Source organism: Tursiops truncatus, chromosome 18, assembly GCF_011762595.2.
Source record: "Tursiops truncatus isolate mTurTru1 chromosome 18, mTurTru1.mat.Y, whole genome shotgun sequence".
Taxonomy (NCBI): Eukaryota; Metazoa; Chordata; class Mammalia; order Artiodactyla; family Delphinidae; genus Tursiops; species Tursiops truncatus.
In genome coordinates, this window is record NC_047051.1 from 48,185,043 (window position 1) to 48,211,854 (window position 26,812).

Below are 26,812 nucleotides of genomic sequence, written 5' to 3' on the forward strand. Positions count from 1 at the left end.
AGACCATTCTACCTAAGCCTACACTGGCTCCTCAAACTACTACATATAGTACAAAATACTTAAAAGATTTAGTCCTAAAGTTAGCAAGAAGATACAGTATCCTTTTACTGAAATCCAAACATGCTTGAAAATATTCTGAAACATATTTTTATGTAAACACATTCATATCATATCCACCAATAAGTGCCTTTAATCCTTTTATTTGGGAGCTAACCCAATTTAAAAGTTTTGTATTTTCTTATCCTCTTTTTCTCTCTTGCTGTCTATGAGGGAGCATAAAAAACAAACGGGGTAGAATGCAGTACTGTCAGTGTGGTTGTCTTTTTTTACATTTATCAGCAAAAGGCTCCATTGGGAAAGAAGTTGAAAATTAGCACTGAATGACTGACCATGTACTTTCATAAATGTTTCTAAAAATTATCTTTGTTGTCTCTGATTCAAAGAATTATCAGTGTGCAAATTTTAAGTAGCAGCAATCCAACCCGTGCAGATTTTATAAAGGACTCTAGCCAAGACCACCTTCTCTTTTACTATGAACAAAAGTAAAACCAATAAGCCAAGGAAACTGCAGCAATGTATTTATTGGAAATGAACTAGACATTACATTGATAGGATGAAGATGTAACAATGCATGAAGCATAATCGTGGCAACATTTAAAAGATCACAAAAGAAAAATTCATTTTCAAAAGAAATATTGTATCCAACACAACTTAAGCTCCGAACACCATAGTACAACTCTAACGTTGACTTTGAACACCCAGAATAAAATTTACTTTAAACGGAACAACTGAAAGGAAAAGTTTCTTTTCCCAACTTGAAGATTCCCTGGCTACCACCTGTGTATTACACATGAGGTAATTTTCATCACCAGACAGTAACCAGATAATATTTGTCATATTCCTCATAGGAAAATACCTCTCCTACAAATAGAGAAATTTGAGGGAAATCCAAGCAACAAAAGAGTTGGTGGCCCCAACTGATTGGGTCAGCATTTTCTAGAACTTAGAAATTACCTTAACTTTACTAGTAAGACTTCATTTTCTTTTGAGAAACTGCCTGGATTAGAGGGCATGCTGATTTGTAACAAGAGTCACTATATTACACTGAGTAATGGGGTTTGAGATGCTTATCATCTGCTCATCAAGGTTTTCTGAAACCTTTAGAGCTTTATTCTTCTACTCTATAATACATTGTAGCTTGTGTATAACAAACTCTCTCTGAAGAAAATTATCCCAGGTAATCCATCTGTGATGATACAAGTACTGCGAAAAGCAGTAACGAAAAATATTGTTTGGAAAGGCAAAAACGCTGTTATCAACTTTCCGAGGCACTATCATAGAATCATCTCTGAAATGGAGAAATTCCATGTAACTTAATTTTTAAGTTACTTTCCTTCTATTCACCCAGCATGCATGAATGTCTACGAATAATCTATCTGTAGACTGAGAAAGTCAGGCGTCCAAACGCAGAGTTGTAGGTTTCAGAAGGGCTTTCTCCTTCCCTTCCCATGGATTTCAACAGTTTACTTAAAATATCCCACAGTTCTCATAAGTTGTCACATGGAAGGGGAAGATGATTACAAGCTTATCAGACCTGTCAATTGGCAAAAAAACAACAACAACAACAACAACGTATCTCAACACAGTACATCATCTTTAGAAAACCAATCATAATTTCATTTCCTTATCTTCCATTTAAGGTAGAGAGAACTAAGGTAAGAGTGCCTACATTTTAGTGGGAAATGGCAAATCCTTATCACCAACTGTGGCACCAAGGAAAGGGGAGTTCATTCACAACTGTAGGAATAATTTGAATAAAAAGGTAGAAAGTACATCTAGACAATTTAGGTCCTAAATTAAATTTTTGAGGACTGATATTTTTAGTTTAAGTAACAATGCTGGTCTAATTTACTAGAAAATCAGTAGTGTTCTCTTTCACTTTGAGCTGGGTGGGCAAACTCAGCCACAGTCTTGCTTTCTCCTTCCACCTAAAGTAATGCCTGACCAGACTCAGAATGCATGTAGATGCAACATGCTCGTTGGCACAAAGCAGGCAGCAGGGGACGGCCCCTACGTTCCTGAAAAACCCATAAGGAGCCTGACTGGCAGTCAGTCATTTTCCTCATATACATATATATATATATAAAAGATGTCCGTAGATTTTAAGACAGATGCACATAAAGCGACACAAATGTTTCCACCTCTCCAGCACTGAGTGAAACATGCTGTTCTTTGGAGAAAAAAATACATTCATTTTTTTCAAGTATATTTCAATATACAAAGATGTTCTAGCTTTGTTTCACTACAAAAACAAATGATTTCACATGGGTCCAAGGGGAATTTCATTTTAACTTCCCTTTGGTTTGGATTTCATGAAGTGTTGATTTTTTTTAAAAAACTGCTCTAAATATACACTACTCCTTTATGTGAAAGCATGAACTCTTTATGTCCGTTATATATATATATGTACATAGTCAACAAGGACAGCAAAAAACAGTCTACATATGTACAATGGCTTAGAACTGGCATGCTCTAAGGAGAGCGAGGGTTACCGGCTCTGACTTGGGCTCGGAACCAGTTCAGTGGTTCTGTCAGCTCTGGGCCAGCGGCATGCACACTCCTTCTGTCGGTAGCATCCTCAGAGCACTTCCTGCTGGGGGGGCACGTCTTCAGTTATGGCTTGTTTCCTGTCTTGGCTTTGCTGTTAGGGTTGCAGTTGAAGTCTCTCAGCAGCGGTTCGCAATTGGCCAGAGCGTCTGCTGGCAGCAGCTTCCGAATTTGCTCCACTGCCTTTTGATAAGCCATTTTCTCTTGTTCCAGGGTCCGGATCAAAGACTTCATTTTGGTCTCTCTGGTTAAAAGATTTTCCAGGTTGGATTCCAAGGTCTGGATTTTAGCATGAGCTATCTGTTTGGGGCAAAAAACAAAATCCTCCAAATCAAAAATTTGAAGGTTTTGGTTCTTCATCATAGCAGCAGCCAGACCTTACACATGTTAACTAATCATGTCATATTACTTAATAAAACAGTATAAGAAGCAAATACTCTGAAACCTCCCATGAAATGGAGATTTCTTTAGGTTTCTCAAAAAATATAACTAGGGTACTAACAAAATACATGTCATTTCACTGAATACACCAAAAATGCAAAATTAAATCAACGTCCCACAGTGGTTGAGGGTCCTCACTCCACACACAGGTCTTCTCCTGGAGTGACTGGAATCTGACAGGGAGAAACAGGAGATTGCTGACTGCCCTGAAGTACTAAAAGAGGCTTTTTGCCCTCTGAGTGGAAATGCAGGGTTTTCTCAACACATACTTAGGACCCTATCAGTTTTAACAGGTGTCGGGTGTGCCCACGTAACTTGGGAACCCAGAGGTGATGAGAACATTGAACTGTGAATGAAAACGTCTGTAACCATTAATAAAAATCATTATAATATAAAGCAGGTGCAAACCCACTTTCCCTAATAAGGAAATGCTCAATTAATCACCACTGAAACATCCTAGCAATAAGGGTCAATACCCCAACTGTTTTTCTTTCTGAAAATAGACATTGTTGGCTCTTTTTTGGAACAGGAAAAGGCATAAAATTTTCTATGGGCCAGAGCTAACATACATGAAGCGAAGGAAGCCTGAGTTCCTTCTCTGGGAGCAACTACTCTAGAGACCCTCATTTCTCAGCTGTTTCTCTCCTAGCTATCTTTGTCAGAGGATTCACTGCACATCGAAGCAGAGTTTTAGTGTCCTCTAGTGTGGGGACATGCGCAGTGCTGGGGAAGTGGCGGGTAAGCAGAAACCAATGAGCCGTGGAACACTTAAGCTCTAACTCAGCACTTAAGCTCCACCTCCCCCATCCCCCAGCCCCCAGCTTCACCTTCTCACCTCCCCATCCTCTGGTCACACTGAAGCCCCACCCCTCAGGGCTTGGATACACAGCGCACTTCATACAGGTTGCAGGTGCGTAATATTAATTTATACTAAATCGCTTACACATTGGTAAGGGTGCATTGACAAATAGCTAATATTTTATATTCCAAAATAACTGTAAACTCCCTGATGGCACGGATTATGTGTTACCAATGTTTTAATTCAATTCTCTCAAAAATGTCTCCTTTTCTTTCCATTTCTGTGAGTTTTACTCTAGACAGCTGTCATCATCCCCAGTCAGATTTCTGCAAATAATTGCTAGCTGGTCGCCCTACCTTCTCTCCCCACCTTCTCTCCCCATTCTAATCTGTCCTCATCAAGATTTCCAGATTGATCTTTCTAAAATATGGTTCAAAAACTTCGAGAGATTTCCTTCTCAACGTGATTAAAGCCGTGTTCTTCTGCTTAACCCTGAAAGTTATCTACAGTTCTGTCTCCATCCTGTTTATCCCACTGCGCTCCAACGTAAATCTTTTTTTTTTTTTTTTTTTTTTTGCGGTACGCGGGCCTCTCACTGCTGTGGCCTCTCCCGTTGCGGAGCACAGGCTCTGGACACGCAGGCTCAGCGGCCATGGCTCACGGGCCCAGCCGTTCTGCAGCTTGTGGGATCTTCCCGGACCGGGGCACGAACCCGCGTCCCCTGCATCGGCAGGCGGACTCTCAACCACTGTGTCACCAGGGAAGCCCCAACGTAAATCTTAAACTGATGTTAAGCTTCCTCTACTGCTCTGCCACATCCTCCTTATTTAAACACCCACTACTGCTCACTCCTTTCTCCCACCAACCCTCCGGAGTCCAGCTCCAGGCCAAGTCCCCTACAGCTTTCCCAGCTTCCTATAGTCAATCCCTCCTCCCTTGAACTGAAACCAAACATGTACAACACCCAGTAAGTATTGAACGAGATTCTGCTTTCAGCTGCCATTTAACTATTTCGTGAGAGCAGATTTCCTCTCTCAATTGGTACTCAAATTGACATGTGCATTTGCAGCCCCCAGAGCACTTGGACACAGTCCAATACACAGGCCCACAGTCAGCAATGGTTCAATCCACACCACAGCTCCATCCTTTCTGGTATGGTTCTGTGCAGGCAAGGAGGCATCCAAGTGCGTTTTTGATCAAATTGTTATCTCTTTACCTGTAATTTTTCTAGGAGGTCCATGTTTTGTCTTTTCAGTTGGCTGTTGGCCCTCTCCAACTTCTCCATGGGTTCGCTCTCCTCGCAGGGATAGGAAGATTCCTGGAGCTCATCCTGCAGCACGTGATACTCCACCTCATAGGCGTGTAACTGTTTAGAAATATCCATCTCAAAAACCTGCCGTGAAAACACCGTGGGTTAGTCTGACCTTCAGGATGTGCACCAAGATACAGTCTGTGTATCTAGGGTACTTCAGGTAGATTTCCCAATACTTATTAATGAAGAATAGTATGACATATCAAAAGGAAGAATAACAAGTGTGACTGTCAAGTTAAGAACAAACAGATGATTTCTATACAATTGAAACATTCTCATAAGGCCAAGACTAGAAAAAGTTAATGCTCAAAGATATTTTGCAACCAAAATATACATAATCTAGAAATGGTCTCCCAAAATGTAGCCCACCACATAAACAACATTAGTTACTGAGTAACTCTTCCCTGAGTTACTCAGGGAAGCAGATGATCATCTTTGCTGGTTATAAGCACGATTGCAAAGGGTATTTCTATAATAATGAGACCAAAAGCCTTTCTAATTGTTTGTCAATGGGGCAGAAAGGTCTTATGCTAAATATTTTCATCTACTTGCTAATCTATGTGAGCCTCTTGGAAGTCACTAACATATCCTACCATAGAGAGAATCTTCTAAATTCAAAATCTTCAGAAACCCTGGACACTGTACAGAGCTATTTAATTGGGGCTACCTCTGCTCTCCCATATCGCCACCCACTAGGAACAGTTTGCTTAGAAGTCAGAGGACAGGCAACTCCTCCTTAGTCTAAACTGGTGAGGGAAAGTGAGGCCGCAGCTGCCATTTAAGCATCTGTATCTACACTAACAGTGTAGGGAGAAAAGAAACCTACAGTGAGAAAAATCTCACTTGCTGACTTACCCTCCTACTGTTAGAGATACTCAAATCTTAGAATTTAAATGATATTTCGAGACAACCTGGTTATTCCCCTCAAACAAGCATCATCTTTTCCCTATGCAGTGGGTATGAACACAAAGGACTACTACACAACCATTAAAAATGAGGGCATGGATCTACATTTATTGGCATGGAAAAACATCCAATACTCTGCAAATATTTTATTAAAAAATCAGGTTATACAATAGCATGCATAGTAAGATTTCACTTAAGTAAAACTGTATACATATTTATTTGTGTATATAATTAAAGAGATTATAAAAGGATATTTAAAAGGCTTTAAATCTCAAGGTTTTGAGATCTGTAGTTACTTCTACTTTCTTCTTGGTGCTGTTCTGCATTATTTGTGCTTTTTACAGTGACCATAAATAAACTTTATTTATTTATTCATCAAAGCCTCCTTTAATATTAACAGTTCATTGCATATTCAACTCTATTTGTTAGAAAATGATCTCTAATATCAAGTCCAAATCTACCAGCCTATAAATTCTATCCATTAATCGTAGTAATAATCTCTAAAGCTAGGCAATTCCCTCATTAATTTTAGAAGAGAGGTGATCTGATTTCAAATCAGGTATCGTCTCTCTCTAAAAGCACAATCGCTGCTTGCCAGTCCAAAAAGATATTTCTGAAGAATTAGTAAACAAGTGAATGTGTAAGTAAAAGTTATATTTTTCAGTTTCCAGAGCATTTTTTTTTTTTTTTTGGCTGTATGCAGGCCTCTCACTGTTGTGGCCTCTCCCGTTGCGGAACACAGGCTCCGGACGCGTAGGCTCAGAGGCCAGGGCTCATGGGCCCAGCTGCTCTGCGGCATGTGGGATCTTTCCGGACCGGGGCACGAACCTGTGTCTCCTGCATCAGCAGGCGGACTCTCAACCACTGCGCCGCCAGGGAAGCCCCAGAGCATTTTAACAAATAAAAACTGTTCATAGATATTTACAGAATAATCTGCTTGTGATTTCAATTCCACATAGTGGAAAGAAAATTTTATGTGTAATAATATGAGTTTTTCTTACAGAGTGAATAATAGTGTACAAAATTCTTCAACTGAATTGGTTACATTTGCTCCTAAAAACGATGTTATTCCCATTTTGCAGGAGAGGAAGTTGAAACTCAGAGAGGTTGTAACTTGCCCAAAGTCACACAGCTAGTAGATAGCTGGACACCAGCACAAGATCTCAAACTCCCTTTCTCTTGCTCTAAACTCTGTCTTTTATCTGCTACCCTAAGGGCCTCTAGGAAAGTGGTAAATTTAAATGTTATCAATACTCATAAGGCATGACTGCTGTATCTACAAATCTGGTCTTAAGTGTATTCATGTCATCTGAACAACAATATATAACTACCACTTACCTATGAAGAGCCAGGGACTAGATATACGGTGTGCTGATTACCCTCCATTTGCTTCCTAGATCCATTCTCTGCCCTCATCCATTCTCTGAACCCTGGGAGGCAGACCCCCGTGACCTGTTTTCCTTGTTGCAGGCTTCTGGTTAGGTATGGCCAATGGGAAAAGTCATCAGGAGATCAAAAGGGGCAGGGGAAAGAGGTCGGGTACTTCTTCCCTGCTCCTTCCCTGTCTGGCTCACCAAGAGCACAGCAACCTCCAGAGCTCTGGTACTCGCTAGGCCTGGTAACATTGTTCTGTCATCCTTCTCCTGATGGGAGAAGCACCATGGGTATGAACAGTTTCCCTCTGTTACTAGCTCCTGGGTACCTAGACATCTGTGCCCAGTTCCCTTAACCCTGCCTACACCCCTGTAAATGGTACCTTCCTTTGAATCATTGGAGGTAGACTCTGTTTCCTGCAAGGGACCCTGACTGATACAGCAAGTTTCATTTAAACCACACAAAACCTCTTGGATCAGAATTGTCTCATTTTGGAGGTGAGAATGCTAGGGTTCAGAAGATTAGGGTGATGTATGCAAGCCAAACAACTAATAAAAGAGCTAGAAACTGATGTAAACCCAAGACTGTCTAATTCTAAAGTCTGTGCTCTTGTCACATATACTCCTTATATATTTTAAAACAGAATTCACAATATTACAGAGGTAAGTGAGTCTCAGCTTACTTATTTATTAGGTACTCCTAACTCTGTCAGTTCTATCTTCAGTCTCACCATTGGTCTAAGTTGGAAGGTTCCTGAAAAACTCATGATGTAGCACTGAACCACCTTGCCCAGACACAGCCTCACAAACAATGTCACAAGGGAGAAATTACACAGTAGTCTCGTTTCTAGATAAAATGTATTTGATCAAATCAAAAAGAAAAAAAACCTGTCAAGCAAAACTACATCTTTATGCTAAAACATTTAATAAATAATTAGTAGAGAAACTGCTGTCTCATCTTATATCTTATTATTACCATTTAACTCATACCTGGGTGATAAGTTTTTCCATTTCAGAGGAATTCATATCAGGGAGCGTGCTTTTAAGGAACTCAACAATATTTTCAAAGTTTTCACATTCCATTATGAGTGCCTCTTGGTTGCTCAGCAGGCTGAGGGCAACCTTAAATATAACTTCAGTTCCCTGAAGAAAAATAATATCTGAAAAAAAGAGAGATAATTTTCATGATCAAAATTATGCATCTACTATTGTAAAAAGTGACCTCTGTGTGTTAAAGGGTTTTTTTGGTGTGTTTTTTGCGTGTGTGTGCGTGTGTGTTGTTTTAATTACTGCAACAGAACCACAGAATATTTTGCAAAATAAAACTGGTCAAAATCACCTAGATTTGAAATAAATAATAATATGACTGGAACAAAAAAACAGTTGTTTAAATAGTCTTACTTATTTAGGAACCTCAGATAAAGGGCAGGGTAAAAAGAAAAAGATAAATTATATATGTTTGCCCATGCATTTATAATTTTTATTGCCCAATTTAATGGAGACTAGGTATACCTCAATAACACTGAATCCATTGATATTTAGATTTTTCTTCACAAAGGGAATACAGAAACAAATCAACATAACCAATTAGGACTATGTAAACTCTCATGACCAGAATAAAAAACTAAATGAAGCAGTTAATATGTGTGCAAGCCAAACAACTAATAAAAGAGCTGGAAACTGCTGTGAACCCGAGACTGTCTAATTCTAAAGACGGTACTAGAGCAGCAATTTAAAAAAAAAAAAAAACTTTAAAAGAAAAATCAAAACCAGTATATAACCTAAATCAGAAGAGAAAAAGAAAAGCTACCCTAACCCTGAACTTTGCTTCCTAACAAATACAAACATGCAATAGTTTTGAAAAGTACTAAATACTTTTGTATGAGCGTTCCTCTCAGTCCATGCCATTCCACAATCAATAATAAAGAGGGGGTCGTTAAAAATGAGGGAACCGTGGAACAATTACTTCAAACATGGTCATTCTTCTTGCTCATGCCTCTTTCCCTTTGCTGACAGTCTCTATTCTTCACTAAATTCTAAGAAAAGAATGGAGCACCTATCGTAGAGCTGACAGCATCATTCATATTCTCTTAGCAAAAAACAGACGACTGGGGAGATTTGTTTCCTGAATTCTGTTATCAAGCTTCCAAGGGTAGATCAAAGAGAGATACTGTAAATATTTAGAGATACCCTAAATATTTTGATTTGATAAGCTATTTTCTGAGAAGCAAATATATAAATGAAAAGATTTATAGAAGACCCATAAATAGGAACCCAAGCTCCAAAGAAAACTTCCCTGGAGAAAAGCAATCGTGTATACTCAAGAAGAGAAATTTGGTAAACATTCGATTCCGTGCATCTCGGTTATACTCTTTTGCTGCACTTTGCCTATAAATTGTATTAGTGCTAATGCAGTGTTTAACCTTCAAAACCACAGCCCCCAATAAGAAAGACACTGTAGGGCTTCCCTGGTGGCGCAGTGGTTGAGAGTCCGCCTGCCAATGCAGGGGACACAGGTTTGGGCCCCGGTCCGGGAAGATCCCACATGCCGCGGAGCGGCCGGGCCCGTGAGCCATGGCCGCTAAGCCTGCGCGTCCGGAGCCTGTGCTCCACAACGGGAGAGGCCACAACAGTGAGAGGCCCGCATACCGCAAAAAAAAAAAAAAAAAAAAAAAAAAAACCAAAATGCCATTAGAAACAACATTGGAAAATGTACTTCTGTTAACCCAGTTAGAGAACATGTTTCTCTGTGTTTTGAATCCAGGTTGAAGAGGACAGTGGGGAAGGAAAATAAAAAGAGGTAGTAAAGATGTGTTTAAAAATCTAAAAAATCATACAGAGTAAATCCTTAATTCATTATACTGTGATTTTTTAGGTATAAAAGAAAATAAGAACTCCATTACAGCTTACTCAAATAAAGAAGCTCAATTCTTCTTTCGCTTTGAATTTCAATTTTATTTAAGACCAATATGGCTTCAAATTACTCTCAGAACAGAGCCAGACTTATTTACTAAATTCCACTAGCACTTTGTGATTCTGTGTAATGCTTGATAAAACAATTGGAGCACCTTATGGCTAGAAGTATATCCCTTGGAATAAATAACACTGTTTCACTGGATCATCAGCATCTCTTACCAAAAACTCTGGCTACAAATCCTAATGGAAATTGAGAGGCAAACAATGTGAGGAACCAGGGGGCAGCATAAAGACTGGGGCTGATTTCATTTTCTTCAAGATGATTGTAGAGATCTCTGTGATAGTCATGAAGGAGCCTGGACAGCTGGTACATTTGAATCTAAAGTTAATTTGGAGAAAAAAAATAAAATATTATGCATTTATCTGAGTGTACATAAAATACACTAACTTTAATTTTATAACACTAATAATAATTAATTCACAGATATTTGATAAATTTGAATCTAAAGTTAATTTGGAGAAGAAAAATAAAATACTATGCATTTATCTGAGTACATAAATACACTAACTTTAATTTTATTACTCTAATATTTAATAACTAATTCACATATATTTGAGAAATAAAAGTAGTATTTTTTTAACTTTTTATTTTATGTTGGAGTATAGTTGATTAACAATGTTGCATTAGTTTCGGGTGTACAGCAAAGTGATTCAGTTATACATATACATGTATCTATTCTTTTTCAAATTCTTTTCCCATTTAGGTGGTTACATAATATTGAGCATAGATCCCTGTGCTATACAGTAGGTCCTTGTTGGGTATCTATTTTATTTTATTTTTAACATCTTTATTGGAGTAAAACTGCTTTACAATGTTGTGTTAGTTTCTGCTGTATAACAGAGTGAATCAGCTATATGTATACATATATCCCCATATCCCCTCCCTCTTGCATCTCCCTCCCACCCTCCCTACCCCACCCCTCTAGGGGGTCACCAAGCACCGAGCTGATCTCCCTGTGCTATGTAGCTGCTTCCCACCAGCTATCTATTTTACATTCGGTAGTGTATATATGTCCATGCTACTCTCTCACTTCGTCCCAGCTTACCCTTCCCCCTCCCCGTGTCATCAAGTCCATTCTCTACGTCTGCATCTTTATTCCTGTCCTGCCCCTAGGTTCTTCAGAACCATTTTCTTTTTTTTTTTATTAGAGTCCATATATATGTGTTAGCATACGGTATATTTTTTTTAACATCTTTATTGGAGTATAACTGCTTTACAATGGTGTGTTAGTTTCTGCTTTATAACAAAGTGAATCAGCTATACATATACATATATCCTCCCTCTTGTATCTCCTTCCCTCTCTCCCTATCCTACCCCTCTAGGTGGTCACTAAGCACTGAGCTGATCTCCCTGTGCTATGCAGCTGCTTCCCACTAGCTATCTATTTTACATTGGTTAGTATATATAAGTCCATGCCACTCTCTCACTTCGTCCCAGCTTACCCTTCCCCATCCCTGTGTCCTCAAGTCCATTCTCTACATCTGCATCTTTATTCCTGTCCTGCCCCTAGGCTCTTCAGAACCATTTTCTTTTTTTTATTTTAGATTCCATATATATGTGTTAGCAGACAGTATTTATTTTTCTCTTTCTGACTTACTTCACTCTGTATGACAGACTCTAGGTCCATCCACCTCACTACAAATAACTCAATTTCGTTTCTTTTTATGGCTGAGTAATATTCCATTGTATATATGTGTCCCACCTTCTTTATCCATTCATCTGTCGATGGACATCTAGGTTGCTTCCATGTCCTGGCTATTGTAAATAGCGCTGCAATGAACATTTTGGTACGTGACTCTTTTTGAATTACAGTTTTCTCAGGGTATATGCCCAGTAGTGGGATTGCTGGGTCATATGATAGTTCTGTTTTTAGTTTTTTAAGGAAACTCCATACTGTTCTCCATAGTGGCTGTATCAATTTACATTCCCACCAACAGTGCAAGAGGGTTCCCTTTTCTCCACCCTCTCCAGCATTTATTGTTTGCAGATTTTTTGATGATGGCCATTCTGACTGGTGTGAGGTGATACTTCATTGTAGTTTTGATTTGCATTTCTCTAATGATTAGTGATTCTGAGCATCCTTTCATGTGTTTGTTGGCAATCTGTATATCTTCTTTGTAAAATGTCTATTTAGGTCTTCTGCCCAGTTTTGGATTGGGTTGTTTGTTTGTTTGTTTTTGATATTGAGCTGCATGAGCTGCTTGCATATTTTGGAGATTCATCCTTTGTCAGTTGCTTCATTTGCAAATATTTTCTCCCATTCTCAGGGTTGTCTTTGCGTCCTGTTGATGGTTTCCTTTGCAGCAGTGTGTAGATGTCAATCCCAGACTCCCTAACTATCCCTTCCCTCCACCCTTCTTCTCTGGTAACCATAAGTTCATTCTCTAAGTCTGTGAGTCTGTTTCTCTTTTGTAAATAAGCTCATTTGTATCATTTCTTTTTAGCTATAGTGGCTCAATGCGTTAGAATGCAGTACTTACACAGTACTGTTTTATTTTATTATTATGTTCACAAATCCAAGTTCATTTAACTGAGTTCATAAAGCAAGTCAGTGTAAGTCCATCTACAGCTATGGAGCACATTTCTCTATCATGAGTGTTTTGGTATCACCATACGTACACGGAAATGGTAATTTTTCCTCATATAGGAAGGTATTGCTTTTGGAATTTAAATCAGAACTGCCCTGGCTCAGGACTCTCATGGAAGGCACATCCTAATTTCAGACCAATTCCAGAAAAGCTTCCATTCTAAGGAATCTACCACATCCAGTTCAGAAGCAAGAACTTCTCTCTTTGCTGAGCCCAGCATCGGATTTATGATGGAACTTGCCAGGCAGTCTGCACTGCTAAGATACTGTTAGGCTTCCAAGGTTATGGAGCCAAAAGCTCGAGCTGTGATTTCTAATATCCAAGGTATTCCAGCAGCATATTTTTCTTGACAGAGGAGATTAAAGCAAAAAGTGCAGTCTGGGGCTTCCCTGGTGGCGCAGTGGTTGAGAGTCCGCCTGCCGATGCAGGGGACACGGGTTCGTGCCCCGGTCCGGGAAGATCCCACATGCCGCGGGGCGGCTGGGCCCGTGGGCCATGGCCGCTGGGCCTGCGCGTCCGGAGCCTGTGCTCCACAACGGGAGAGGCCACAGCAGTGAGACGCCCGCATATCGCAAAAAAAATTTAAAAAAGTGCTGTCTGAATGTTTCTAGTACTGAAAGAAGAAATTATTTTATTTGGCAACTGAATTGATTACTCATATTTCAAAAAAGAAATTATAAGCAGCTTATAGTAACTTTTAAACTCTCATGCTTGGGGTAGCTAAAAGTAAAGCAGTAGTAAATAATAAACAAATCTGTGATTTGTGCTTTAATTTAAATTTTTATCTACACAGTAACAGATTGAGTAGTGGGTCCTTGATCAGTTATATCAGCTTCACTTTTTGGTGTGAAATACATCCAACATTTTATTAAATCTAGCAGAACTTCCTTCTCTAGAAGATATCATCCTTAAGTAGTTAGTTCTATAAAAATGCCTTAAAAATAGCCAATTATATTGTGAATTCAACAAACAACTGTTTTTCAGAGCACAAAACTAAAAATCAAAGTACTAGACATAAATATAGCAAACGTTTGATCTCTGGAGCACATATCTGTGCAAGCTATGGTTCCACACAAGCTGTAAAAGGAAAGAATTAAAGAGCCACAGGAAGTCATAACTCTAAAATAAGAAGCGTAGCAGCAGTCAAACAAAGAGGCTTAAAACAATGAGATTAGAGGGCTTCCCTGGTGGCACAGAGGTTAAGAGTCTGCCTGCCAATGCAGGAGACATGGGTTCGAGCCCTGGTCCAAGAGGATCCCACATGCCAGGAGCAACTAGGCCCGTGCGCCACAACTACTGAGTCTGCACTCTAGAGCCCGCGAGCCACAACCACTGAGGCCTGCACACCTAGAGCCCTGCTCCACAGCTTCTCCGCAGTGAGGAATCCACGCACCACAGGGAGGAAGGGCCCCCGCTCACCACAACTAGAGAGGGCCCGCGCGCAGCAACGAAGACCCAACTCAGCCAAAAAAATAAAAATAAATTTAAAAAAGAGAGAGAGAGATTATAATCTCATTAACTCATGTTGGAAAAAAATCATATATTTCCCTTAGGCCATTTACAATTTTAAAACTAGATATACTGGGCTCTATCAATAAAAAAAATTGGTATTTCTGGTAGCTCAAAAATAAAAGAAGTCTCATTAGCAGAATAAAAAGAAAGCCTAAAAAAAAAAAAGAAAGCTGTTCAGCTATGATCTTAACACAGAAGCAATACTTTTTTTTTTATAGAACCTTACTTTTTTCCTACATTCTAAACTAGAGGTTAAGAACATTTCTTCCATCAAGGTGTATTTACATTAAATTTTTTTTGACAAATAAAACACAATTTAGTCTTCCTTCAAAGGAAACTTTCATAATAAGATGCCATTTGCTGAGAATAAATCATTCTTCAAATCTACCTTACACATAACATGAAAATCTTCCCGTGGAAGAGACAGAACTGGAGAAAGGGAGATGAAGAGTGTAGCAGAGAGAAGATGGAAAAAAGTAGAGACCAAAGACTTCAGATAAAAAGATATAATGCTTTGCACTTAACACAGAAAATGGCAGACACAAAATGTGATGGGCCATAGTTAAAAGAGACCTCGACCCCCTCCCTTTACAGATAAGCTCAGTGCCTGCAGTGCCCAACCCCAAACCACACAGGTAATAAGAAATCCTATCAAGTGATCCCAAGCCTGCTGCCACTTCCACTTCTGAACACCATATTGATTGGATAAGAAACACTTTCTATTCTAGAAAGTAGAAAAGTGTTGCATCTCACTTTATAGATCAAAAAGTTCTACTTTCCCAGAATAAGGTCCCCAATCTCATGGTCTATAAGAACACTGCCCCCAAAGATTCTTAAACATCTTCATTTTCATAATTATAGACAGAAAATATTTCTTGGTAATTGTGGGTCATATTAAATCAATGTATAAATCCAGTTTATATGAATTTTTATGATGTCAAATGGATGAGGAATTTTTAAATTGAAAAATGACTGCATTTTTAAAGTGAAAGCTGTATCTACCCTTTTATTTATGAACCAAGACTACATGCTACTCACAAATACTTTTCATTCTTTGAAATTTTATTTTATTTTATTTTATTTTATTTTTTTTTTTTTGCGGTCCGCGGGCCTCTCACCGTTGCGGCCTCTCCCGCTGCGGAGCACAGGCTCCGGACGCGCAGGCCCAGCGGCCACGGCTCACGGGCCCAGCCGCCCCGCGGCACGTGGGATCCTCCCAGACCGGGGCACGAACCCGCGTCCCCTGCATCGGCAGGCGGACTCCCAACCACTGCGCCACCAGGGAAGCCCCATTCTTTGAAATTTTAATGAGAGATCGCAAACTGTTATTTTTGAAAATCAGACCTATTGAACTCCTTACAAGGGCACCAATGCTTCCTACCCGATATGATACAGTAAACTGTTTAGAAATAAAGTAAAAAAATAAAACCTTTCACAGTCATTACTATTTCACTTGTGGAATGTTTATAGACCTATGCATAGTTATCAACTAGGAATCACTGTATTTGATTTCTGTATCCTGGTGAACACCCTTCATATGAACTCACAGCTGAAACCCAACATTGAGAGCAAAGCCCTATTTCCCTGCCAAAACTTTCATATTGAAGAAGTAATGAAAAACGGAGCATTCCCTCTCCACTCATCCTTTCAAGAAAATATCACTTACTATAATATTCATAAAGTGAAAACAAAGTCCTTTTTTTGTCCATGGATTGGTAAGACTGAAATACTAAATGTAAAAACTGATCATTGGGAATCAGGAAAAAAGTATATTTTAAAAGCATTTAAAAAATATTTTAGTTCTTATCTAAAGCATAACATTATGACTAACTGGGCATCATGCCTATCTCATTTCAAAGGAGGAGAACCCTGACATTCTTCCCTTTAAAGCCTTCCTTTATATTTTTATGACCAAAAGCTTTATATTGCAAGGTAGTGGTTGTTTAAGATAGCATATCTACAGAGAAAATTTAAACTTTTTGTTAGAAAACAATATGTTAAGGAAAGTGAAGTTTAAACTAGAGAGGAGAAATGTGTAAACAGGGAGTTTGAAATAGGTTGAATACAGCCATGGCAGTGAATACCCTACTTAACTGAAAAATCTTAATGGTGCTTCTTCAGAGCATGATAAGAAAAGCAGACTGAACAAGTACTGCTGACTCTGAACACTTTTTCCTCTATAAGGGCCTGTCTGACCTTAAGATAAAGCAGGGGAGACATGGAAAGTTCATGAAGAAGCATGATATAGATACCTGCCATTTATACACTCAAAGAATAAAACATTATATTTTCAGATTTCAAACAAAATATCTATGATTTTTTTCAACTGACAAGGTAAGGAAAAGTGAATAAAGTTGACTTGATACTTTCTCCAGGTAACTCATAGACTTAGGAAACAGAGACTTAAGTACACACTAGAATGGCTGATTTATTTACTTCAGAAACAAAGGAAAAGTTACTCTGCATACGGATGTCATACACTTAGAGGTTTAGCAACATCGCAAATCCCACACTAGAACCATGAACTAAAACACGCCTCTACATTTATCCAAGTTCCAAGACAATGGGCCCAAATTTCTTTAAATCTTAACCGTAATTTAGAAGAGGGCTCCCGCTAAGATTTCTGGTGAGAGTGTTACACATTCCTTGTGAAGATCTGCCACTCACCTGTAGAGACATCATGTCAGGTCGGTACTGCTTGCGAAAGCCCAGGTCATACATGAGGAATTTCAGCATTTCAAAGGCTTGCTCTTCACTCATGTGCAGAAGCAGGACTCCAGCCACAAAGCTGATCCCCTGACAGTAACCCACTTCTTTGTCCAGCAATGAGTAGGCTTTCAAGAGGTTAAAGAGAGACAGCTGCCCTGCCCCAAGCTGTGCTGAAAAGTAAGGATGAGTAGGAAATGTCCTCCCTGCAGAAGAAAAGAAAAATATTTTTGAGATGACCTGATGTTTTGGAGACCAGAGTGAAATTGCAATCCAGTGATTTCCAGGAATAAATAAACGCTCTTTTCCAAACCACTGAATGCTGCTCGGAGCACCCCTCTCACTAACAGTCTCTGTCCCTCTAGCCAGTCCCAAGTCCTACCTGCCAGACCATCACCCCATCTCCATGTATATGATAGGGGAGCAAACATCTGATGCTAACCAGCGCTTCTTTTTAGGAAAAAAAATTCCACAAACAAATCAAAGACATATTCAGGAGAGATCCCAGGAGAATAGAATATAAAACTTATTCTGACTATAAATCAAGGCTAATTCTAAGTTCACATAAAAACTACCTGCTAACTGAAATCAGAATTCTACCGGAGGTATCATATGATTTAGAAAGAAATCTTAGTGGTCCATAGCAGACTCCTTCCTGCTTTTCTTGTATTATGACACTAGAGGGACTTTCCTAGGGTTGTTTTGTTTTACATTCAGCCTATCATTCAGGAAATACTTGTTTCAAATATTTTTGGTTTTGTTTCTTAAACTACTTCCATGAGCCACGTAGACCTCTTTTCTTTTTTCAGTATATCCAAAAAGGTCAAGGATAGTGAAGGGTCAAGCTGATTTTAAATAAATTCCCCTCCAAAATTCACCTCTGTGTACAAAATTACCATAGAGACACTTCAGCAAGCAAGTTAGTCCCGGATTTTCTAAAAAGTTGGTACTAAATGCTGAAACAAACCCATCTTCACCACCAAAGCTGTATACAGTGCTTCGGGACTTTCCTTGTGCCATGAAAATGAAGGCGATGTTAACTTCCTTGTGAAATGATTACTCATGTCAGTTAGAACTTGTAAGAAGGCCAGATTTTTAAACGTTTCCCACCAGATATGCTTAAAAGTGATTTTTCACCTAGGAACTGATAAGATTAATTCTGCAGAGCAAATAAGGGGAAGATATGAGACTATAACAAGAACACACTGAGGAAACACAGATGGCTACAAGCAAAGTCAAATAAGCAATTTTTAAAATTATCATTTTACTTTCTCACTTAAAATGCTTGCTACAGAAAACTATAAATATACCGTCCATCCGTGACATTAGCTCCATTTTTTTCCGACCAGCCTTTTCCCTGTAATGTGATCTCATCATCGCCGTCTCTTTAAGGATATCTTGACTAGCTCTAAATACGACATCCCAATTTCTAGTCTCATTATCAATTTCCGGTCACAGAACCACCGATCTGCAGAGGCCCATAGTTCACTGTCCTTATTTAAGAGACAGGATTGAAACTCAGAAGCAAAGTAATTTGCTTAAAGCTACTGTTCAGTGATAGAATCGGGACAAAAACTGAAGTTTTCAGTTTCTCTGTAAAATTCTCCATTTCAATTCTATTGGGCTCAAAAACTATTAACTGAGTTGGCCTTTTCCCAACAAAAGCTGTTTGTCATCCAAAAGGAGCAGAGGTCCGTTTTGGCCTGTGATTTTTTATATATCCTAAAATAAGATGAGCCCAAATAAAAAGTAATCCCGGGCTTCCCTGGTGGCGCAGTGGTTGAGAGTCCGCCTGCCGATGCAGGGGACGCGGGTTCTTGCCCCGGTCTGGGAAGATCCCACATGCCGCGGAGCGGCTAGGCCCGTGAGCCATGGCCACTGAGCCTGTGCTCCGCAACGGGAGAGGCCACAGCAGTGAGAGGCCCGCGTACCGCATAAAAAAAAAAAAAGTAATCCCTTGTTTTCCCAAATGGGCTCAAATAACGTATCTGGCCACCTTAAATATATCAACCTTTAGGAATACAGATGAAATAATCCAAATGTCAATGTACAATATTTAATCCAATAAGTTAGATATTTTAAAAGAATAAAATATATTAATTTAGAGAAAAATTAGAGACATATACTTTTTAAAATCACACCATTTTTACTTTCCATAAGTTATTTGAAATTCAGCATTTAAAAGGATGACTTTATGATGCTGCCACTGGAAATGCACATAACATTAGGACAGCTAAGTTTTCTTTCATCTTATAAGGATGTATTCATGATTTCCACAACATAACCACATATTGTATTGATTCTTAAAGGCTTACTCCAAAGCTTGTTTTCAGCAATATGTCCAGGAATACTTAGTAGACCTTTGTTAAATTTTCTGGTGCCCCTTTAAACCTATTTCAAGACCAGTGTTGACCAAGCTAATAATTATCTATCCCAAACAAAAGTCAGTTGTTCGAAAAACAGGAACTGAGAGCACCCAATAATATGACCTTTACAATGATTCAAATACAAGATTTTTCAGAGGACAAGTCTGAGGATGAAAACTTCACTTTATATTCAGGCATTTAGGGTATCTTCAACCATACATAAGGCCAACTTGCCCTCAGGAAAGGACAAAGCCAGCAACTCTGCCGACCAATAGTTTGTCTTTATCAAAACTAAAAACAAATAGAAAACCCCCAAAAACTCAACAAAAGGACCCATTATTTACTTTTGTAAATTATAATCAATATGGCAAACATACCTAAATCCACGAGAATAGCATGCTGCTGAACCGTGAGCTGCTTTAAAAGCTCTTTATAGGATGTGTCAGGAGGTTGTTGTTTATTAGGCAATCTGTGTCTTAGACGATACTGCAAAGCTAGGAACTGCCAGATTTCTCCTCGTCGACTTTTGGGAACACCTACAGTCAAAGAGATAAGAAAGCAAGGTCTTGAACACTGGAATGAAGGTGCGAAATCACAGTTGATTAACTGTGTAATGCATGAAAATAGGCAGCTCTACTGTCCTGCGTTCCACCCTATAATCACACAGTACGATGTAGTGACAGAAGCGTATTTTGAAAAGTTTAATCCTGTAGCTGCTGTCTTGCAAAAGAAAACCCTCAAATAACAAGGATAATAATGGCAATATTAACAAGAACAGCTGCCACCACTGATTGAGAAGCTAATACAACATTTATCGGGGACAGTTAGTTTCTGAGCATTGTAATTACAGAAACTGCACCTAATTTATTCACAGGTGCTCAGAAAACAACCTAATGAGGCAGGTAATTACTATTATCTACACTTTACAGATGGCAAAGCTGAGGCAGAAAGAAGCTAAGTAACTTGCCCAAGTGCTCACAGCTAGTGCAGTTTAGAACTCTAGTTTCAGAGGCCAAATTCTGAAATACTGAAATGTATTACTGCCTATTTTCACCTTTTATTTGGTTTGAAGCTGGTAATAAATGCTAATATTCATACTCTGATTTCTAAATAGCTGTCATTAAAAAGTAACTTTGTAAAAGAGAATTAAATAGCATTCTTATATGGTGACAAGAAAATGAAATAATAAAAATGGTAAGTACAGTATGAAGGCAGTGCTCCAGAACATCGTTCAGCCTTTGAGAAGAAAACAGCTAGCGTAATTGCTATATTCATGTATAATGAAACACTAACTCCAGTCTGCTTGAAAACCAAAACAAGCAATTCGAGTATGCTAAAAGTATGGGGTTTTTTTATGCCAAGGGACATGAAATACAGCACTGGGAGGGAGAGAATTCAATTCTGTACAGTGCAGCCAACTTTATTTCACTGTTTTCAGTCCAAAAAGACTAGATATGGAATAGGTTCCTGAGCTCCAGCTGGGTAGAGAAAGGTATAATGGCACTGATCTCTTTGGGATGCAATGTCACAGTTTGCAGAAGCTCAAAGTATTATTGTCCAAAAGGCATAACTCAGGCTCACGAACATGAATTCTAAGGCCCTCTACAGGGTATACCTCCAAACTACCTTTTTTTAGTTCCATCACCTCCCGTTCCCTGCCACACTAAGTGTATATACTAAGTATCTAGCTATACTCAGTGTAGGGCCACAAGAAGCTTATGGTGATTTTCACACTTCCAGTTTCTTGTTCCTACTGTTGCGTTTATGAAATTCCAAGCTCCTCCAGTTGATTGCCTAGTGTATCTCTATTTGTCTTTTTTTTTTTTTTGCGGTACGCGGGCCTCTCACTGTTGTGGCCTCTCCCGTTGCGGAGCACAGGCTCCCACACCGGGGCACGAACCCGTGTCCCCTGCATCGGCAGGTGGACTCTCAACCACTGCACCACCAGGGAAGCCCTATTTGTCTTTTAAGGATGAGCCCGAATACCATTCTTCTGCAGAAACTCTCCCTAACATCTCTAGGAGTAAGAAGTCCCTTTTCATATGCTATGTGACTCAGACTGCACCATTACCATATTGGATTACAGTTAGCACTATACTGTATGTTTGTCTAGTTTCCTCACTTAGATGGTGAGCTGCCTGAGAATAGTTAGCATACTTTCATCTCTGTATGATGAAGTCCAAGAATATACCTCTCTACTCATACATTTGTTGAATGAATGAATGAATGATCTCGTGCAAAAAGTCATTTTTAGAGGGTAACTTTCATTAGCCCATTAAATGAATCATTGATAACAGGAGAGGGCTGTCTTGTTATCCATCCAGTAACAATTCTACAAAAAAGTAATTCACTTTAATTAAATATTTATTGAGCATCTAACATATAGCAGAGAATAGAGCATGGCACTGAGGATACCTCATCACTGAGAGATGAATAAATCCATTCTCAGGAAAATTAGTCTCATTCATTCATTCAATAAATAACTTATGCAAGATGCTCTCTTAGGTGCTAGGAGTATGGGGGGTGGAGTGAGAAAACATGAAACAGATATACACATAGATACAAAGTTATAAATTATGATAAGCACAATTACAGGGAAAGAATCATGAGAAAGAATAATAAAACAAAACTAATTTACTGGGGGAGAGAGGGGCACTCTGAGGAAATGGTATTTGAACTGAGAGCTGAGAGATAATACGATTCTCCAGGCTGGGAGTGTAGGCAGCAATCACTTTGGGAAGAAGGATGTACGGAGGCCCTGAGAGGGGCAGAGAAAGAGGGGGACAAAGGAGGAGGGAGCAGAAGATGAGGTGGAAAGAAAAGGAAACGGGAAATGGGGAGAAGGTAGAGAGGATGGAAGAGGGAGGGTAGGGAGAGCTGGAGCATCCCTGCAAGAAATAGCCTGTGCCAGACTGGGACCCAAAGTAGTTAGCATCCCTGAAGCACAGGCTACAAGGCAGGAGAAGTTAAAAAGTGAGATGAGGGCCTCCCTGGGGGCGCAGTGGTTGAGAGTCCGCCTGCCGATACAGGGGACACGGGTTCGTGCTCCGGTCCGGGAGGATCCCACATGCCGCGGAGCGGCTGGGCCCGTGAGCCATGGCCGCTGAGCCTGCGCGTCCGGAGCCTGTGCTCCGCAACGGGAGAGGCCGCAACAGTGAGGGGCCCGCGTACCGGAAAAAAAAAAAAAAGTGAGATGAAAGATGAAGGAGAGATCATGGAGGGCCTTGGGCGCAGTGCTGAGAAGTTTAAACTCTGTTCTATAAGAAATGGGAAGATGAACACCCCTAAAACATCTTTGAGTCATACCAAAGAACAGTATGTTCTACATCTCACACACATTCCATTAGCCACTATTTTGTCTCCCAAGTAATGCAGTCAGCGAAAATCTCTAGGATTTCCATATCTTCAAGGAAAAAAAACATGTATCAGGTTTGTAAGTGTAGCATCTTACAAAATTAATTTTAATTTAAACTTAATTGGGCAACAGTTTCACATTACCATAGTCTTTTAAAACAAGATTCATGATCAGGTTATTTTGGGTACTTTGGGATCTTTATTTATGCAGATCATAGAGATTGTCATTTTAATACAGTTAATCTGAGTCACAGAAATTGCATCTAAGCAATTCACATATTAGTTTTAATTTTAAATTTAAGATGTTTAAATATCAGTCATTTTATATGACAGAGCAGAAATGCAGTATGAGGCTAAATAAAAGCGTTTTTCTAAAATAAATAAAAGAATGGATGGTAGGAAAACTGATTGCTAATAATATATATCTGTACAAACATGTACATGAATATACACATATATTTATAAATAAACACTTCTGAGCAAATGACAAATGAGTCAAGTTTAAAAGCCTGAGATATTTTTACGGATATGATCAAAGATTTGTACTAATGCATGTGATCTTTCCTTGGCAAACAACAACACTGAGTTGAAACAGCTGGTGAAGAGGCAGGAAACTGTGTAGAAAAGGTGCCTGCTGTCTCCTCAGGGACAGAATATCTCCATTAGTACCATGTGCTTACCAATACAGTCACCAACTACAGGCAGAAACAAAGTCCTCTCCTTTTTTTATAGGCAAAGCATGAAGAGAAAATTATGCCTAGGCTGCACGAATCAAAAAAATTTCTGAAGCTTTTCAAAAAAGAAAAAAGATTGATTGAGATGATCCAAGATACCTTCTTTAAGAGAAGTATGAATATCTTCCATATCACATCTGATTTTAGTTCTGCAGTTTAACAACTTCTTATCCCAGGTTATTAAGACCTCCTTCTGACATACTCCAACTTCTTCATAATCCAATTTAATTTTTCTGGACTGGAGTTCATCTCTGCTTGCTAAGGAAGACAGAATTTACGTAAGACCTATATGCTTTTAAAACACAGTATTTGTAATGTTTCACTGCATTTGTAAAACCATACCAAATAACATTTGCTCAAAAAGAAAACTTAAAAAAAAAAACACTGAGGATACACGAAAGGTTTCTTAAATTTTGAGCCATTTCATGTAAAAAAAAAAAACAAAAACAAGGAATAACTTCCTAAGGAGCTTTTACTCGGTATGTTACAGATGCTAAGTCTTCTAAGCATAAAAAACAAACCATGTTTGAAATATCAATTTTTTGACAAATGTAATAGATAACCACAGAAGTGACAGCCTGCATCACTTTTAACACCATTAAAATGTTAGTATTTTATATATGACATATGAGCAAACAATGCCTCATGCTAACCTTGATTTGAGAAATATCTGACCATGATAACCTGATACATTTTTATAACTATTTCCAGAGTTACCAATACTGCCCTTAACAACAGTAGGTTATACATTCCTGTGTCCATTTTTAGTAAGAGGAAAATTTAGTAAGAGGAAAATTCATTTTTCTGAAGCTAACACTACTTTCATTTTTCAAGATAATACAGAATTTTCTCTCATTTGATGGTCTAAAATCTAAGCCCAGAGTTCATTAAAAGAAATGCTTATAAAACAAACCACTATCTGTATTTGGTCTTTATCTTGAAGAATCGATTCCAAAAGAGGAGAAGGGAGAAAAAAACATGTGAGTGTATTTCTTCTCTTTCATTAGGACCACATTGAACAGCAGCCTCTCAGAGTAATCTGTATCCATTCAAGCTCCAGGGCTCAACCACCTTACCTGCTGCAACACAAATCTTTGTCATGCATCCAAAGTCCTCGACAGCACAAAAACAATAGCAGAATGAGTATTACTCTTTACTTAGTGTTTGAAGCCATTTCAAAAGAATTAAAATATCTTACAATAGACTGTTATTCCAACAGGCCAGTAAAAATTTCTACTGAAAATTCCAGATATAATCAAAAGATAAATCGCACTACAAAAAATTCCTCCTAGATACCACTAGATGGCTTTCTAACAGTCTAGCTTTGCTTCTCGATATTTGCTTTATATTTCTCTATGACCATCAAGTAATTTTTTAAAAGTTAATAACAAATATCATTCTAAATACAATCCTAAATATAACTTTATTAATGATGTTTTTCCACAATGGACAAAGAATAAAATTTCCTCAGATTTCTTTTTTTCTCCAACCTTCTCTAGATTATTCATTTAAAATAATAATAATCATCTGCTATGTGCTAGTCACAGGCCCTGAGGATGAAGTGCTGAGTAAGAGCAGTTAATATTTGCCCTGCTTAACGAGGCAAGAGCAAAGAACCATGAAGAAATGCTTATCCATTAGATAAAATTTTTTTTTTTTTGCGGTACGCGGGCCTCTCACTGTTGTGGCCCCTCCCGTTGTGGAGCACAGGCTCCGGACGTGCAGGCTCAGCGGCCATGGCTCACGGGCCCAGCCGCTCCGCGGCATGTGGGATCTTCCCGGACCGGGGCACGAACCCGTGTCCCCTGCATCGGCAGGCGGACTCTCAACCACTGCGCCACCAGGGAAGCCCCCATTAGATAAATTTTTAATGGGTTAAGCTATTTTTTTGTGTTTGTTATTTAAGTACAGAAGTAAATATAGAACCGACAGAGGTTTCTGATCATATATTCTAAATGTCACCTCCTCTCTTATTCTTTCAATTTATGTAGTCGTATATAATACACAGAAGAGTCATTTGTATTATCCATTCCCTTATATTAACACATATAGTTGAGAAATACTGTGGCATACTAGGAAAAAGCCCAAGAACCGTGATAAATAAACTGGAGTTTTAATACTTGTTCTGCGAGTACACCACTGTTTGACCTTAGGTTAATTTCCTTAGCCTCCCAAGCCAGTCACTAACTCAGCTGCAGAATGAAGAAGGGAGCTAAATAATCTCTAATCTCCAGTTCAGTCTATGATTCTAAAATTATCCATTAATATTTAATATAATATTCTACTGTACATATTCCCAACTGTTAATGAAATACAATTTCATGCTTTAAATGTTTTAAGGAAATCATAACCATCTTTTTTCAACCTATTTTTCTGTTTATGCATTAGTTCAAGATGTAATCAACTACAAAAAACATAAATTCAATTCCTTTCAAAATCTATGGAGGCTTGAGTAGGCATACCCTTTATCACATCAAACTTTTAAAAGCTATGTTAATAACAATTAATTGCATTTTTAACTTGAAAGAAAAGAAGATTTATTTCCTAAGGACGTTTAAAAATCATATGTACCTTTCATTCTGCTAAGAACATAGCAATAATATATATAAGATTATAGCTGTTGGGCTTCCCTGGTGGCGCAGTGGTTGAGAGTCCACCTGCCGATGCAGGGGACACGGGTTCGTGCCCCAGTCCAGGAAGATGCCACATGCCGCGGAGCGGCTGGGCCCGTGGGCCATGGCCGCTGAGCCTGCGCATCCGGAGCCTGTGCTCCGCAACGGGAGAGGCCACAACAGTGAGAGGCCCGCGTACCGCAAAAAAAAAAAGAATATAGCTGTGCCCTAGCAAACTAAAAAAATATTAAAAACTTAATTGAGCAATAGGTATAGTAAAAGGAATCTTAAGGCAGACGATGAACACAGAAATGTGAATATCTGCCTGTACTAAAAAAAGGCTTTTTTTGGAAGACAGCATAATAAAAGCAAGTCAGAGAAAAATCTAGATTATACATTTTCCAATAAACTTAAAAGTCAGAGGCCCACTTAAGCTAAATCTTTCATTTCATAAATGTGAAAAACAAGGCCCTTTTATGTTAATGATTTGCCCAAGATAATGGCATTAATAAATTTTTCAGATTT

General features: G+C 38.8%; 1 protein-coding gene across 3 annotated transcripts in view; it reads right to left on the bottom strand.

Moving 5' to 3' along the window:
• Nucleotides 1–561: 561 nt before the first annotated feature.
• TBC1D4 (TBC1 domain family member 4) overlaps nt 562–26,812 on the bottom strand; it is a 221,994-nt gene continuing 195,743 nt past the window's right edge. For all 3 annotated transcript variants that reach the window (XM_073795301.1, XM_019921164.3, XM_073795300.1), the window contains 7 exons: nt 23,775–23,933; nt 19,965–20,123; nt 17,183–17,427; nt 10,574–10,733; nt 8,429–8,598; nt 5,064–5,240; nt 562–2,907 (listed from right to left, as the gene is read on the bottom strand). In XM_073795301.1, the coding sequence (XP_073651402.1) occupies nt 2,674–2,907; nt 5,064–5,240; nt 8,429–8,598; nt 10,574–10,733; nt 17,183–17,427; nt 19,965–20,123; nt 23,775–23,933 (1,304 nt within the window). In that variant the 3' untranslated portion in view covers nt 562–2,673. The remainder of the gene's footprint in view (nt 2,908–5,063; nt 5,241–8,428; nt 8,599–10,573; nt 10,734–17,182; nt 17,428–19,964; nt 20,124–23,774; nt 23,934–26,812) is intronic.